The 14,811-nt window shown below is 36.5% G+C and overlaps 2 protein-coding genes across 2 annotated transcripts; both read right to left on the bottom strand.

The window, feature by feature from the left end:
* Positions 1 to 274: 274 nt before the first annotated feature.
* LOC125250327 (C-type lectin domain family 4 member M-like) lies at positions 275 to 1,767 on the bottom strand. Its single transcript, XM_048162857.1, has 5 exons — positions 1,391 to 1,767; positions 1,010 to 1,297; positions 737 to 864; positions 530 to 627; positions 275 to 435 (listed from the first exon to the last, which is right to left on the bottom strand). The coding sequence occupies exons 1-5, from the start codon at positions 1,410 to 1,412 to the stop codon at positions 306 to 308; spliced, it is 666 nt and encodes a 221-aa protein (XP_048018814.1). The 5' UTR covers positions 1,413 to 1,767; the 3' UTR covers positions 275 to 305.
* Positions 1,768 to 3,572: 1,805 nt separating this feature from the next.
* LOC125250318 (C-type lectin domain family 17, member A-like) lies at positions 3,573 to 6,503 on the bottom strand. The gene is made up of 5 exons (XM_048162847.1): positions 6,080 to 6,503; positions 5,698 to 5,991; positions 5,415 to 5,542; positions 4,412 to 4,518; positions 3,573 to 3,961 (listed from the first exon to the last, which is right to left on the bottom strand). The coding sequence occupies exons 1-5, from the start codon at positions 6,264 to 6,266 to the stop codon at positions 3,832 to 3,834; spliced, it is 846 nt and encodes a 281-aa protein (XP_048018804.1). The 5' UTR covers positions 6,267 to 6,503; the 3' UTR covers positions 3,573 to 3,831.
* Between the last annotated feature and the right edge of the window lie 8,308 nt (positions 6,504 to 14,811).

Genomic DNA, 14,811 nt, shown 5'->3' with positions numbered 1-14,811 from the left:
TCGTTTGGTAGTTCTGCTTTTTGCATCAGTGATATTGAGATATTGGAAGTATAACAGTTTTTTTTTTTTTTTTTTTTATGTTGAGTACATATTAACATGACAGAAAACTGCAGATAAGCTGCACACATGCAACAATAAAATATAACAGCAACACAAATTAATTTGCTTAATTTAATAATGATGATTTATTACAGTAGGACATATAGCTTACAAAAAAGTACAACTATTTTTTTTTTTTTTTTCAAATACAAATCTAACTATTTTTTTACCCGCTTTCTATTAGCCATCACATTACAGATTTCATTTTAAGGTGCTTTTTTTCTCTCACATATCCATTTAAAAACATTATCACATGGATAACCATACCACCCTAATGGATTCAGCACAGCACAGTTTTCCTCTTTGTCCATGTTGGGCTGTCCAGACGCCCAGAACCTGCATCAACAGATCAGCATTAGGTGTTCAGTGCTGCTTTCTGTGTGATATGATAATCATTTATATCATATTAATCAGTTCAGTAATTTCTCACCCAGAGGTCAGTGTGCTGCCATCAACCCATTTCCATGTGCCCTCCACATCACTGTCATTTAGACCAATCCAGAATTCAGCATTAGTTTTAAAAGACTCCTAATAATAGAATAGAAGTGAAATAATTTCTGTAGTATGTCAGCTAACACACGTCTAATGTGAGTAACTGAATCATGAATCTGAATTAGTCAATCAGTGTTTCACTCACTTGTTCCTCTCTGTTGTTTATGATGATCAGATCTGCTCCTCTGTTCAAACAGTCTTCTCTACTTTCAGCCCAATTCTTCGTGTCAGAGGAAATGTAGTATAAACTGGATTGATTGCACTTCCATCCATCTAGTAACACAACCAGTTTAGTTATGAGTTGTTTGTTCTCGTCCACACTGAACTGAAACTTACTAACATCCGTGTGTACACACAACATAAACACTGCATCTTTTTAATGCTAAACATGTGTAGTTTAAGTGAAGTTCAAGATTACCCAAAAATTGTGCTAACAGTTGTTTTTTCTCCTCATTTAACTGGTTATTTTGATTAATCGTGTTGCTAATGTCTTTCTCCAATTTATCTTTCTCTTTTAACAAGCCTTGGATCTCATCACGTTCCTTGTTCCTTTGTTGGTTGTATTTGTCCTCACTGTTTTCATACTCATCAGTCTTTGTTCTGAGTTCGAGACCCAGCAATATGATCGCCTCGACCAGAAGAATACACTGCAGCACCAAACACGCTGTAGCTCTTTTGTATCTTCTGTTCCTCACAGAATCAATTCCTGAACACCACAGACATGAAGATAAATGTTTCTTAATTACTCACATGACTAAAATATGTGTGTTGATTGTTATAATCAAATAAATCTCAATACCTGTGCTGTTCCTCTTGCACATTTTCAGTCGTTTAGAGTCAGATTTTGTAAGTTGCTTGTGTGTGGAAAACACAGCTGTGTACTGATACTTTCAGAGTTCAACGCTAACTACACCACTGTGACCGCACTGAGCAGTCATATCCTGCTTATATAAAAAAAGGTTTTGCAGATAAACAGCAACGATTTATGTTAAAATATTTTTGTACAATACTAGTAAAAGTAGTCATGTTGTTAAGCCTTTTATATCAATGTAATAACATTTCTTACTTCTTGTAAGTGATTGAAGTTGATTATTTTCCTCTTAAGTGTGAAGTTTCCGCATTACTAGCCTCACCATAGAGAATTTAAGTAAAGAAGAAGAAAAAAAAAATAGCCACACCCCAATCTCACTTCATTTGTTGAGTTAAAGGATTAGTCCACTTTTAAATAAACTTTCAAGATGAGCATTTATGGTTAAAACTTATATAATTTTCAATTTTTTTCAGAAAATGAGTGATGGTTTCACTAGATAAGACCCTTATTTCTCGTCTGGGATTGTGTAGAACAATTTGAAGCTGCAGTGAAACTAATTTTGACCTTCAACTGTTTGGTGCCCATTGAAGTCTACTATAAGGAGAATAATCCTGGAATGTTTTCATCAAAAACTTTCATTTCTTTTCGACTGAAGAAAGAAAGACATGAACATCTTGGATGACATGGGGGTGAGTAAATTATCAGGAAAAGTTTATTTAAAGATGGACTAAACTTTAACTCCCTGAGGTCCGAAAACGCACCGGCGCGTTTTGCAGGATTTGTTTCACATTGCAGCAAAACAGACATAAGTAATATATCAATTGAAACTATAGAATGTCTTCTTTTATTTGTGTACACTCAGAGTAAAAACACAATGTTGTGCTTTTTGTAAAATAAAGAAAACTAACATGATGCGTGATCTCTCGTCTCCCTCTGAACGAAGTCCAATCTGATAGTTCTCAGAAAATGAACTGTAACTTATGAATACTAATGACAAAAAAAATGACACTTATGTCTAAAGAAACGTTGAAATGTCAGGTTTTAAATCATGTAAGTCAAATCGAAAAACAAACATTCTGTGTTTATGTAATCTGTATGAAAAGAGAGCCATGTCAGAAGTCCGAGATTCAGCTCATTACCCGCTAATGCGGCCACGCCCACGGAGCCAGGCTATTCAGACGCAAATTCAGAGGCAATACTTGTATGCATTGTCTCAATCGTGTATTTATTGTCTTGAAAAGTGTTTATTTGGATGTTAAAGCCATGGTTAGCGATCTCTAGAAGACATGCCGTTAGTTCCTAGTTCCTTTTCTTCTTTATATGAATTTGTGGCCTAAAGGTGTACAGAGCGCCCTCCGGCTGCAAGTATGAATTGAAAGTATCCAGCACTCATAGTGATGACAATAAATATTACTTCTCAGTATAGAAAATTGACATAAATATATAAGAATCCATCAATATTTCTCCAAATGTGCATGCTTTTAAGCTAAAAGCCTTTATGAAATGCCATAGAGGTAACATAATTGTTCAGACACTTTGCATCACAGAAATACTTTATATTTTAAAGAATATAATAGAATACCATTATTTTAAATTGTAATAATATTTCACAGTATTGCTGTTTATGATGAGCTGAGACATTATTACAGAGGGGTTTTTTCACAGCCTACCTGGCTGAAAGGCCTCATTAATATGCAAGTCATTTCAGGTCATTATTATGTGATTCTTTTGTCTTCTCAGGTGTAAATGACCCATTATTCATGATGATTCACACCTCCACGCATACTGTGTTTCTTGACAAAAAGTGTCTTACAAAAACTAAATCAATATATTGTTTTATATGAAGGAGTAGGCAGCATAATTTTTTACATAATTCTGAAGCAAAAACTCTAGTCTACAACCTCCAATACCCAGAAGTCTTGTGAACACAGATTTAATATACTTTTTTTGGCCTTATTTCAGTGACTTAAGTTTTTTGTTTTTTCAATAACCACGCATAAACATTATTCCTTCAAAAATACAAACATGTACATACATGTTCCTCAAATATTATTGTAGCCTAGTTTGTGCTGAATACAGTGTAATGACACTTTTGTCATTTATATGTTTATGAACAACTGAAAAAAGCACAAATGTCAGGGCATGTCAAAACTTCTCCAAGCCCCAAATCAGCCTCAGACTCCAGAGGGTTAATCTATTGAAACACATTCAGTAATGTTAGTATTTGGACACTTCAGCTTTCACTGTGAATATGGTGGATGAGGAGCTGCACACATGAATCAGTAACAAAATATAATAGAATCATAAATAAATGTACTCAGTGTTTTAATGATAAAGATGATTTATTACATGGAAACTTGCAGAACTATGTTTTAGAACAAAAAGAGAAATGAGACAAATGTTGTAACAACCCTTTATAGCAATGTAAATTAAGATGTGTTCTTCTCACAGATCCATTTAAAAGTTTTTTTACATGAATAATCAGCAAACCCTGATGGCAGATTTATGGCACAATCCTTATCACCAGCGCTATCACTTGGTGCTCCATCCCTCCAGAACCTGCAACAGATCAGCATTAGATGTTCAGTGCTGCTTTCTGTGCGATATGATACTAACTGTGAGATAAAGTTTGTCAAGACTAACTTTAATTTTGTCTTAATGTTTAAAAGCATTTTAAAAGCTTGTTTTAATGGCTGTACAGTCACACAGATATACAGAATGACTGTAGGCAGTTGATCAAGTGGTTGTTGTTTTGGGTGGTTGTATATGTTGCTACAGTGTACTTTATGATTGCAACGGTGTATCTGAAGTGTTCTGATCAGTTACCAAGGCATGCTATGTGGTTGCTTAGGCATTTCCAGGAAGTTTGTACTTTGTTGCTATGGTGGTTTTGTATTGATAGGTTATAAAAGGGCTGAAATATATTGATAGATTGACAGACTAAGTCAGAACAGACTGTAGGTCTGTGCCGAGTTTGGTGGATGTAGTTTTACAGGAGTGATTTCTCACCCAGAGGTCATGTTGGTGCCATCAACCCATTTCCATGTGTTCTCCACATCACTGTCAGTCAGACCAATCCAGACATCAGTGCCACCTGGAACTTGTTTTAAATACTCCTAATGAATGAAGAAACATACTTAAAGCAGCAAAACTGTTATCTAAGTTGGCCGAATAATTAATACATTCATTCAAGAAATTCATTGCAAACAAAGATGTACAGTTCAGACAAATTTCACGTCGCTCACAGAATGTCCACAAAGGAAGGTGTTGTCAGACTTTGGTTATGTTCAGACTGCAGGCAAATCAGATCTTTTTGCTCACGTGACTCAGATCTGTTTTTGTCATGACAGTGTGAACAGCACAAACCACATGGAACCTGATCTTTTCAATTCCGACTTTCATATGTGGTACTAAATCTGGTAAAGATCAGATGTTTTGCAGTGCGACCTCGGTTTGAACAGTCAAATCAGAATTCATGTGACTTTTACATCACTCTAGTCTAGAGCAACATTCGTCACAATTCTGAACTCATGGGAGTCACTTTCAAAGGGTTTTACATACACGACGTGGAAGGACAATGATGTGTCAGAACTCATAAGTATTACAGTGACAGCTCTATATACAAGCAAAACACGAGGACTCCTACCATAAATTTCTCTTTTATCTCTTTTATTGCATCCTCCTCTTTTTTTCACACTATAAATCACACTATAGCACACTAAAAATAAATAAGTGAAATCACTTGCTTTAATGTCCTCCATGTTTACTTCCATATGACAGCGTGCTGCGTGATGTCTTTTTTATCATTATTTTGCGCATGCGGGTCAGTCCAGGACCGTTATCTGTTCACACTGGAATCTGATATTGGCCACATTTAAAACAACAATGTGAACAGCTCTACAAAAACATTGGATCTGAGCCATAAATCAGAATTGAGCATCCTTGGTGTGAACGTAGCCTTTGTTGCTCCAAACTTAGGTATGGTCACAAACAATCATTCTCTTTCACTCACTTGTTCCTCTCTGTTGTTTATGATGATCAGATCTGCTCCTCTGTCTGTACAGTATCTTCTGCTCTCAGTCCAGCTCTTCTTCTCAGTGGAGATGAAGTAAAGACTGGATTGATAGCAACTCCATCCATCTGTAAGAACAACCAGTACAACAATTAGCTCTTTATTTCCTTCCACACTGACTGACACAACTTATTTATAACAGGTAACCCAAAACATACATACTATATTCTTTAAATACTGAATAGTTGTGTAGTTTTAGTGTAATGTTGTTGTTTTTTTTTACCTATTTTATGTATCCGTTGCCTCAGTTCTTTCATCTCCTTCTGTAATGTCAATTTTTCTGTATTCAGGGTTTTATTATAATTTGATAAATTTGTAGTATTCTCTTTCAAGATTGTTTTTCTTTTTCTTAACTCATTTATCTCTTCTGTGATGTTTTGGTACTTGATGTAAAACTCATCAGCCGTTTTAGTGAGTTTGATGGCCAGCACTATGACTGCAGTCAGCAGAAGAACACACAGCAGCACCAAACACACTGGAGCTGCTCTGGAGCTTCTGATCCTCACACAAACACTTCCTGTAAATTACAGATATGAAGATAAATATTTCTCAAACACTCATTTGAATTGAATGTTATGTTGCTGTAATGAAATGAGTCTTAGTACCTGAGTGTTGAAGTGTTTGATATATGGCAGTGTCTGAGTTCTCTGTTTCTGTCCTGACGTCATGATTCTTTGTGTCTCTGTTGGCATCAGTGATCATCTCCTCACCATCTTCTCTGTCCAGTTCTTGTATCTCATTGCTACTATTGCCATGAGTCCTCTTGTAGATTTTCGGTCTTTTGGAGTCCATTGTGTGAGTTGCTCGTGTGGATGCTGCTGTGTACTGATGCTTTTATTAGCTGAACGTGAACTACACCACTGTGACCGCACTGAGCAGTCATTTCCTGTCTGCTTATATAAAAAATGTTTTGGTGATGGATACAGATCAAAGTTGTTTTTTTCTTCTTTCTTTCCCCCTTCATCTTGTAAGTTAACCCTTTGATATTAATGTAATTTAAACTTTTTACCACTTTCTCTACAATGTGAATTGTAGAACAATGTATCTTTATTAAACATGAAAATTAAATTACACTTAATGTTGTTGTACAGTGTAACGAATTAGCTTGGATTATGGGTGAAATATATAATGATCAATCATAACCATAAATTAACCACAAGTTAAAAGCTAATTAACTAGTTAATAAAGTTTTAAATATGGATATTTTTCTTACAAAACCCCATCACTTCACTTCAGAAGGTCTTTATTAACCCCCTGGATTATATTGCATTATATTTATGATGGATGGATGCATTTTTTTGCATCTAGTTGACATGCAGTTGTAAAGATACTTCAGTAGAATGTCTTAAGCGGACCATCAAAATAAAGTGTCACCCTTAATTGTGGTTAAAGACTGTTCTTCCATTGCATAAACTGGCTGCAATGCTCGTGTATTCTTGCTCTAGTTGGTCAGAAATGCAGAACAAAATTGATCTGATATTAGTGCATCTAAAGGTTAAAATATGCAACACTAAAGAAGGCTTCAAGAAAAGTTTTGAACTTTATTAATTCAATGAGGCTGACACAGAATGAAGTTAATTATGTGGAATCAGGCATTTGAATAAAAATAACACACCACAAAACTTTATTATAATATTAACAGAAAATCTTGACATCCACCCAGGCTCTCTTTGGGTCTGTTTACACCTGGTCACTTCATGCGTTTTTACTGATCAAATGGCTTTCTGATTTATCAAAACAATTCCATTTACACTTGGCCACATAAATGTGTCACTTAAAGCAACAAATATGACCTGCATTTTATTGATCATCAGCTAATTTCAAAATTAAAGACCGCAATAGGAGAGAGTGGCAACAGCACTATCTGGCAGTAACATGTTATTTAGTCTATAATACGCACTCACATGTTTATTTTTTAGCATTTTTTTGGGAGGATTAAAATTTACATATGTGGGCCGTATTCACAAAACATTTTATCTAACCACTAAGAGTTCTCCTAAATAGCAGTAAAAGTTCTTAGCTAAGAGTTTTCTCTTAAAACCTATTCACAAAGCTGCTGAGACAAACTTTTACTAAGGAATAGACAGAAGTCTTAAGCTAAGACCTCGTTACTATGGAGTATCCACACAGTGATTGGCTGATGGGGGAGGAGTCAGCGATTTAATCATAGAAATGTTGTAAAATGAAGTGTCATGCCATATTAAAATAAAGGTTTTAAAATACAAATGTTGTTCAAATTCAAATAAATATTTTTTAATAAAAATGTTGCCATAGTCAAAATAAAATTTTGCTATATTGTTGCCATAAAGGTTTTAAAATGTAGGCTGACTGATGCCCACCTGACATGAGCATGTAAATATGCTGTGATATATAGTTAAGATAGCCTGGGTGCCAGCCCGAACCCCGCCCACAACATTTTTTGGACGGGAAGTTCGGTCTGGACTCGATCCATTGTGGAGTAATTATGCTCGGCTCCCAGAAGGCCGAGCCAATCAAATTGCCAGGGCGGGCTTTAATCGATGATGGACAGGCTATCTGCGGTTACGTAACCACCCACGTCATCAAAGAGCGCTTGGGTTGAATTGGTTTTCACCAACGATGACTGCAGCTGGAGAAGTAAGATGTTTAGATTCCGCTATCACGTCTGTAATAAAAGAAATCGACAGCGCATTAATTTTAAAAGACGAACAAAGAACCGCAATCAAGGCATTTGTCGATGGGAAAGATGTGTTTGCCGTCCTTCCAACGGGATTCGGCAAAAGTTTAAGTACAAGTTCAACATACGTCACTTACTGCGTTGCTCTGATTGGTTGTATGTCTATCCAATTGAGTGCAGAGTTTGTTTTTTTACTGGTTCGGTTAAGACACGCCCCATAATTCAAGTGCAATGGAGCAGTATCAGACTCACATTCTGCCTAGAATATGAGTATGACGAAGTCAGGCTATAGTTAAGACATCTTATGTGAGAAAATATCTCTTAGCGACAGAAACCACTTATTAGTTTCACTTCCTCTAAAGTATTTTTAGCACAGCAGGTTAAAGGTTTCACTTTAAGATGTACTTTTTTTTTCTTTTGAATTCAAATGTTTTACCACTAAAAATATTAGTAGTGCTTTTGAGATATGTTTCAAATAATGTACATTCATGCAAGACTGCAGTCATATAAGTTTCTCAATCAAGTAGCACAAAATGTCTGGCTAACGTGTAAAGACAAATTTGTTGACTCCACTAAAGCTCACAAGATGATGACATTGTGAAATTCATGTTAATTTTTTCAGTTCAACTTCACAGTCTTTGCTAGATTGTTAAAATCATTTGTTATATATATATATATATATATATATATATATATATATATATATATATATATATATATATATATATATATATATATACAAACCCGATTCCAAAAAAGTTGGGACACTGAATAAAAAAGGAATGCAATAATTTACAAATCTCATAAACTTATATTTTATTCACAATATAATATAGATAACATATCAAATGTTGAAAGTGAGACATTTTGAAATGTCATGCCAAATATTGGCTCATTTTGGTTTTCATGAGAGCTACACATTCCAAAAAAGTTGGGACAGGTAGCAATAAGAGGCCGGAAAAGTTAAATGTACATATAAGGAACAGCTGGAGGACCAATTTGCAACTTATTAGGTCAATTGGCAACATGATTGGGTATAAAAAGAGCCTCTCAGAGTGGCAGTGTCTCTCAGAAGTCAAGATGGGCAGAGGATCGCCAATTCCCCCAATGCTGCGGCGAAAAATAGTGGAGCAATATCAGAAAGGAGTTTCTCAGAGAAAAATTGCAAAAATTTTGAAGTTATCATCATCTACAGTGCATAATATCATCCAAAGATTCAGAGAATCTGAAACAATCTCGGTGCGTAAGGGTCAAGGCCGTAAAACCTTACTGGACGCCCGTGATCTTCGGGCCCTTAGACGGCACTGCATCACATACAGGAATGCTACTGTAATGGAAATCACAACATGGGCTCAGGAATACTTCCAGAAAACATTGTCGGTGAACACAATCCACTGTGCCATTCGCCGTTGCCAGCTAAAACTCTATAGGTCAAAAAAGAAGCCATATCTAAACATGATCCAGAAGCGCAGGCGTTTTCTCTGGGCCAAGACTCATTTAAAATGGACTGTGGCAAAGTGGAAAACTGTTCTGTGGTCAGACAAATCAAAATTTGAAGTTCTTTTTGGAAAACTGGGACGCCATGTCATCCGGACTAAAGAGGACAAGGACAACCCAAGTTGTTATCAGCGCTTAGTTCAGAAGCCTGCATCTGGTATGGGGTTGCATGAATGCGTGTGGCATGGGCAGCTTACACATCTGGAAAGGCACCATCAATGCTGAAAGGTATATCCAAGTTCTAGAACAACATATGCTCCCATTCAGATGTCGTCTCTTTCAGGGAAGACCTTGCATTTTCCAACATGACAATGCCAGACCACATACTGCATCAATTACAACATCATGGCTGCGTAGAAGGAGGATCCGGGTACTGAAATGGCCAGCCTGCAGTCCAGATCTTTCACCCATAGAAAACATTTGGCGCATCATAAAGAGGAAGATGCAACAAAGAAGACCTTAGACAGTTGAGCAACTAGAAGACTGTATTAGACAAGAATGGGACAACATTCCTATTCCCAAACTTGAGCAACTTGTCTCCTTAGTCCCCAGACATTTGCAGACTGTTATAAAAAGAAGAGGGGATGCCACACAGTGGTAAACAAGGCCTTGTCCCAACTTTTTTGAGATGTGTTGGTGCCATGAAATTTAAAATCAACTTATTTTTCCCTTAAAATGATACATTTCCTCAGTTTAAACTAGGGCTGTCAAAATAACACGTTAATTTTGATTAATTAATCTGAGAAAAAATAACACGTTAAAAAAAATAACACAGATTAATCCACATTGACCTTTGAACCTGGAGCCGTTTTAGCCGACTGTAATTGAAGGAGGGAGACGACTGCTGCGCTGACGGACAGAACGATTAGAGAGCTCCTCTCTCGTGCGCGCGAGCTCTCTCTGTCTTCAAAGTAAGCACCGTCTTTGCACTCTCTCTACCTCACACATAATAATCTAAATCAACTGACACAAATCCATGTTTCACGAGGCGCATTCGGAGAATGTTTTTCCTGAATAACCGTTGGGTGTGAATAGTGCTAAAAAAAACTTCACCTCATCTTCTCTGACAGGAGCCCTGCACGTGCAGCTGACATAAACCACACTTTCAGTAAACAAAAAGAAAATCCTATCCAGTGGTGAAGTGTTTTCTGTGTTGACAAATCTTTTGCGATGTCCTAATAACAGTCACGATTCGCACGCAACGCGTTAATGTCCGCTAATGTCTAATTTGTGACCTAATGACTCATTTGAACAGATTCATTTTAATGAATCATGACAACAACTGATCTGTCCACACGGTCTATAATGAATCATTTACTCGAACAACTCTGAAATGAGAACATAAGTGTGCTTACCCCATTTAGCAAGAGTGGTTAGTAAATTAGCCTTAATAATCCACAATATTTTCAGGTTATTTAAATGACAATGTGTAGTAAATTAGGCCTACCTATAAAATCAGTTGACTGGAGTGAGGTGAAACCAGAACAAAGCAAGTTGTTGTTAGCTAGGTGCATTCAATTGTATATGGTAGAAAATTATATTATTAGTTAATATAACTTCTAAATGCTACTTTTTAATACTTTTCAGCAAAAAAGCATCTTCTCTTACAAAGCTATAAAATCACTTTTTTTTTTTTTGCAAAGAGGGCAAGAAAGAATTACAGTGACCGGTACTTTATTGTCAGTATTGGGCTCACAGATCACGTGGGTAGGGCACTTTTTGCTGACTGTGTGGATGACCATGTCTGTCACCACCGAAGACCATTTTTTGACCCAGGAAAAACCCTGCATTGATTAATTTGAATTGAAATATTTAATACTTTCACAACAAAAATTATGTATGCGATTAATTTAGATTAATTAATCACAGAGTATGTAATTAATTAGATTCAATTTTTTAATCGATTGACAGCCCTAGTTTAAACATTTGATATGTCATCTATGTTGTATTCTGAATGAAATCTAGCGTTAGCGTCAGTTCTGGCAGGTCACGTCAGTCAAGCTTGCATCAGCTGACTCCCAGGTGACTTCTACCTATAGGAATACGACACCTATTACGGCATCTATATATAAGCTCCTCAGTATTATCAGCAGCTATTGCATTTCTCAGGAGCAAATTACATGGCGAATTCGACAGGCAAACAGCATCATCTCACTAGGAATTGTGCAATCGGGAATTTAGCGAGAGGGATTTGTGGATTTCACCTCTCATTCACTGCATTGATCATAAGCCGACTGATTGGGAATGACTGAGTTAAGGTTAGCATTGCTTCTCGCATCGCTGCAATTAGATGGCCTGGCAGTTCAGATGATCTGCACTCCCCGCATGAAGAAGCGTTTCAAGACAAGAACAAACATCCACGTTACAGCCGGCTATTTCACTCTCCTTCATCTCTGAATCTTTCCAAGAAGCTAAGCTAAGTTCCTTTTAATGCTCATTGTTTTAAAGCTAACTCATGATGTTGTTAAAGCTATCACTCTTGCTTAGGCTTCTAGTCCTTCTCAGTAAAAAAGTTTTTGCAAAGCTTTTGCGATCGTATTTGGCGATGTGCGTTACTATCTGTTGTCATTGGCAACCGGCTCGATCGCTGCACACGCTGGTCGGGGCGCTTTCGTTTGTATAGCAACATACACGCTGCTCAGATCGCCGTGTTTAGCGCTATACATCGCAGATTCAAGCAGCTTTGCAGTAGAGACAGAAAAACAAAGATCATGGTGCAAATGGCTTTTCTGTTGTGGTGCAGCACATAGTAAACATCGTTTTTCTTAAAGCTATAGTGCCACTGGAAACGCTCGTTCTTAAAGGTTAGAACAAGCTGATCTTAAGGTTATCTAAAAAGTTGCTTGTTACCGAAGGTGTAGTGTCATTGCTGCATACTATAAGCACATACTGTGGTAAGTTTATTCAGGTACATGTTATCTTAAGCTGTTGTCTAGACTTATGCTCTTTATGATATCCGATCATATCGCAACATTCTGCGATAAGTGAACAAACGTCTGTGGCTTGAAAACTTATCAGAGTATTGTAACATGATTTTCTTTAAATACACAGAGGTTTCTTATTCAACCCTAACAATGTCTAACTTGATGGTCCTGTAAGGAGTGTGATATCATGGGAGTCGCCATCTTGTCTTTCGTAGCCAAAGGAATCAGCCCGACTGGAGCAGGAATCGTGCTCATGATGAGGAAGAACTGCATTTCATTTCTTAGCTGCACGCTGCATCTAACTCAGAGCTATTGCTGCGGGTGTATGCTTCCCCAACCTGACTACCACTAGTTAATACTAGTCTGTGATTTACAACATGCTTGTTGTAACAGATTGCTGCCACTAGGGGTGTAAGCTTCCCCCAATAGGAGAGAGAAGAGAGAAAAAAAAAAAAAAAAAAAAAAAATTATATTAGGCAATGGGTGTATGCTTCCCCGACTAGATTGCTGCTAACGGTGTAAGCATATATGATATATAAAAATCGCTAACTAAATGCGCTACAACATGCTTGTTGTATCAGATTTGCTGCCGCTTCGGGTGTAAGCTTCCCCCATTTATTTATTTAAAAAAAAAAAAAAAAAAAAAAAAAAGCTAGGCTCATGGCTCATTTTAAGGAAAAATGGCATTCAGATTTTCGCACTCAGTTTGTGTTGGGGGATATCAGCATATGGTTTGTTTTGGGGGTTTATTGCTGCTCTCCCTGCTCTTATCCATGCTAGGCTGCATGGAGGCGCAGGGAGTTCTTGTCCAGAACAGAACCATACCGCCAATACAAACTCTATGCATTATCTATCATATTTGACGATAGTGGTCCTGACAGAAATATTGAAATTTGAAACTTCCACATCATTGCATTCTGTTTTTATTCACAATTTGTACAGTGTCCCAACTTTTTTGGAATCTGGTTTATATCTTTGTCCATATTTATCTATCGATCAAGAGCCCTTTTTAAAATATCATATTACATTATTTCGATTGTGGTGTCACATTTAAGTTCAGAAACGGTCCAGAGTTGGGGGATCTGTTAGAGACTGTGTTAACAAAGTCATGAATAGGTACGTATTTACCTTGCATTGTTAGGTTGTAGTGCTGCATAATATTTCAGGAAATATATATATGATTGGCACCATAATAAACATAGACTTTGACACCACTTGTTCAGAAGTTTTAAGGTATCCATACTGACTCAGTCAGCCAGACGGAAAACAAGAAATCAAAACATAATTTCAGTGTAAGTCATAAATGACGGTCATTACTTGTCACCAAAACTGTGAACATGGATAAGGTCATAGTTCATAGCACAGTGACATGACATGATAGATGACTGGTTGTGAAAGTGTATGTTTTAACATTGCATGCTGCACATTACTGTTAATTGTAATATTGACCTTATGTGATCATTTTTCTGAGATGAAGTAATCTTGAGTATTTTTTTCACAGAATCATGTCAAATGACCTAATGGTGAAGTTCAATATGAGGGACGGTGGCAACCTTGAAAAGAAGCCATTCAAGGCTACACATTTATACTTTGTAATTCAAGGTAATTTTAGCCTTATGACATTGAAAAAATCAGGGGAAATTCTCTAAATGACCTCCTGTTTTGTTTTTCTCCTCGCTAATGTAATGCACATTTAATGCAGAACATCTATTATTGACGTAAGATTATTATACAGTAAAATAAAATGTAAAACATGTTGATTACCTTTCTCTAATGTTTCATTCATGAAATGGACACAATCTTGTTCCATTGTATTTTAAATTTAGTGGTAGAACCACAAGACATTTTCAAATTAAGTACATGTCATTTACCTCAAATGTGAATGTTTTTTGTTTGTTTTTTGCATCATGTTCTCTTCCCTCAGATGCTGTGAAGAGGTGGAGCCCAAATGCCACTGACTCGGAAATTGATGCAGCAATGGCAGAACACCTAAAGCATGCTCCAGGAAGAGCTGGGGGAGGTGAATACAGGAAATGAGCCAAACAACTTTCACATGTTAACCATAATTCAGTATTTTGTAGTTTTATTTTGTTACAGTATTTGGATAATGGATGCAAAAAATTAATGTAAAACTGAAGAAAATTTGTTTCTGTTCAAAAATGTTATATCCACAATAAAATATTATGCTAAATCAGAACACTCTTAATTTGCTTGAGTCTACAAATGTTATTGTTTGTGATGTACATGTGATTAAACCGTT

This window comes from Megalobrama amblycephala, linkage group LG17 (assembly GCF_018812025.1).
Source record: "Megalobrama amblycephala isolate DHTTF-2021 linkage group LG17, ASM1881202v1, whole genome shotgun sequence".
Taxonomy (NCBI): domain Eukaryota; kingdom Metazoa; phylum Chordata; class Actinopteri; order Cypriniformes; family Xenocyprididae; genus Megalobrama; species Megalobrama amblycephala.
Note: the sequence above shows the minus strand (reverse complement) of the source record. Positions and strands in the feature narration are given on the sequence as shown.

What these genes read in the sequence shown, in the direction of transcription:
- LOC125250327 (XM_048162857.1), bottom strand. Translation starts at nt 1,412, where the DNA reads ATGTGCAAGAGGAACAGCACAG. An exon ending in GTGCAAGAGGAACAGCACAG is followed by an intron (nt 1,298 to 1,390) that starts GTATTGAGATTT and finishes TGTGGTGTTCAG; the next exon opens with GAATTGATTCTGTGAGGAAC. An exon ending in TAAACAACAGAGAGGAACAA is followed by an intron (nt 628 to 736) that starts GTGAGTGAAACA and finishes TTCTATTATTAG; the next exon opens with GAGTCTTTTAAAACTAATGC.
- LOC125250318 (XM_048162847.1), bottom strand. Translation starts at nt 6,266, where the DNA reads ATGGACTCCAAAAGACCGAAAATCTACAAGAGGACTCATGGCAATAGT. An exon ending in TCAAACACTTCAACACTCAG is followed by an intron (nt 5,992 to 6,079) that starts GTACTAAGACTC and finishes TGTAATTTACAG; the next exon opens with GAAGTGTTTGTGTGAGGATC. An exon ending in GGCACCAACATGACCTCTGG is followed by an intron (nt 3,962 to 4,411) that starts GTGAGAAATCAC and finishes GATCTGTTGCAG; the next exon opens with GTTCTGGAGGGATGGAGCAC.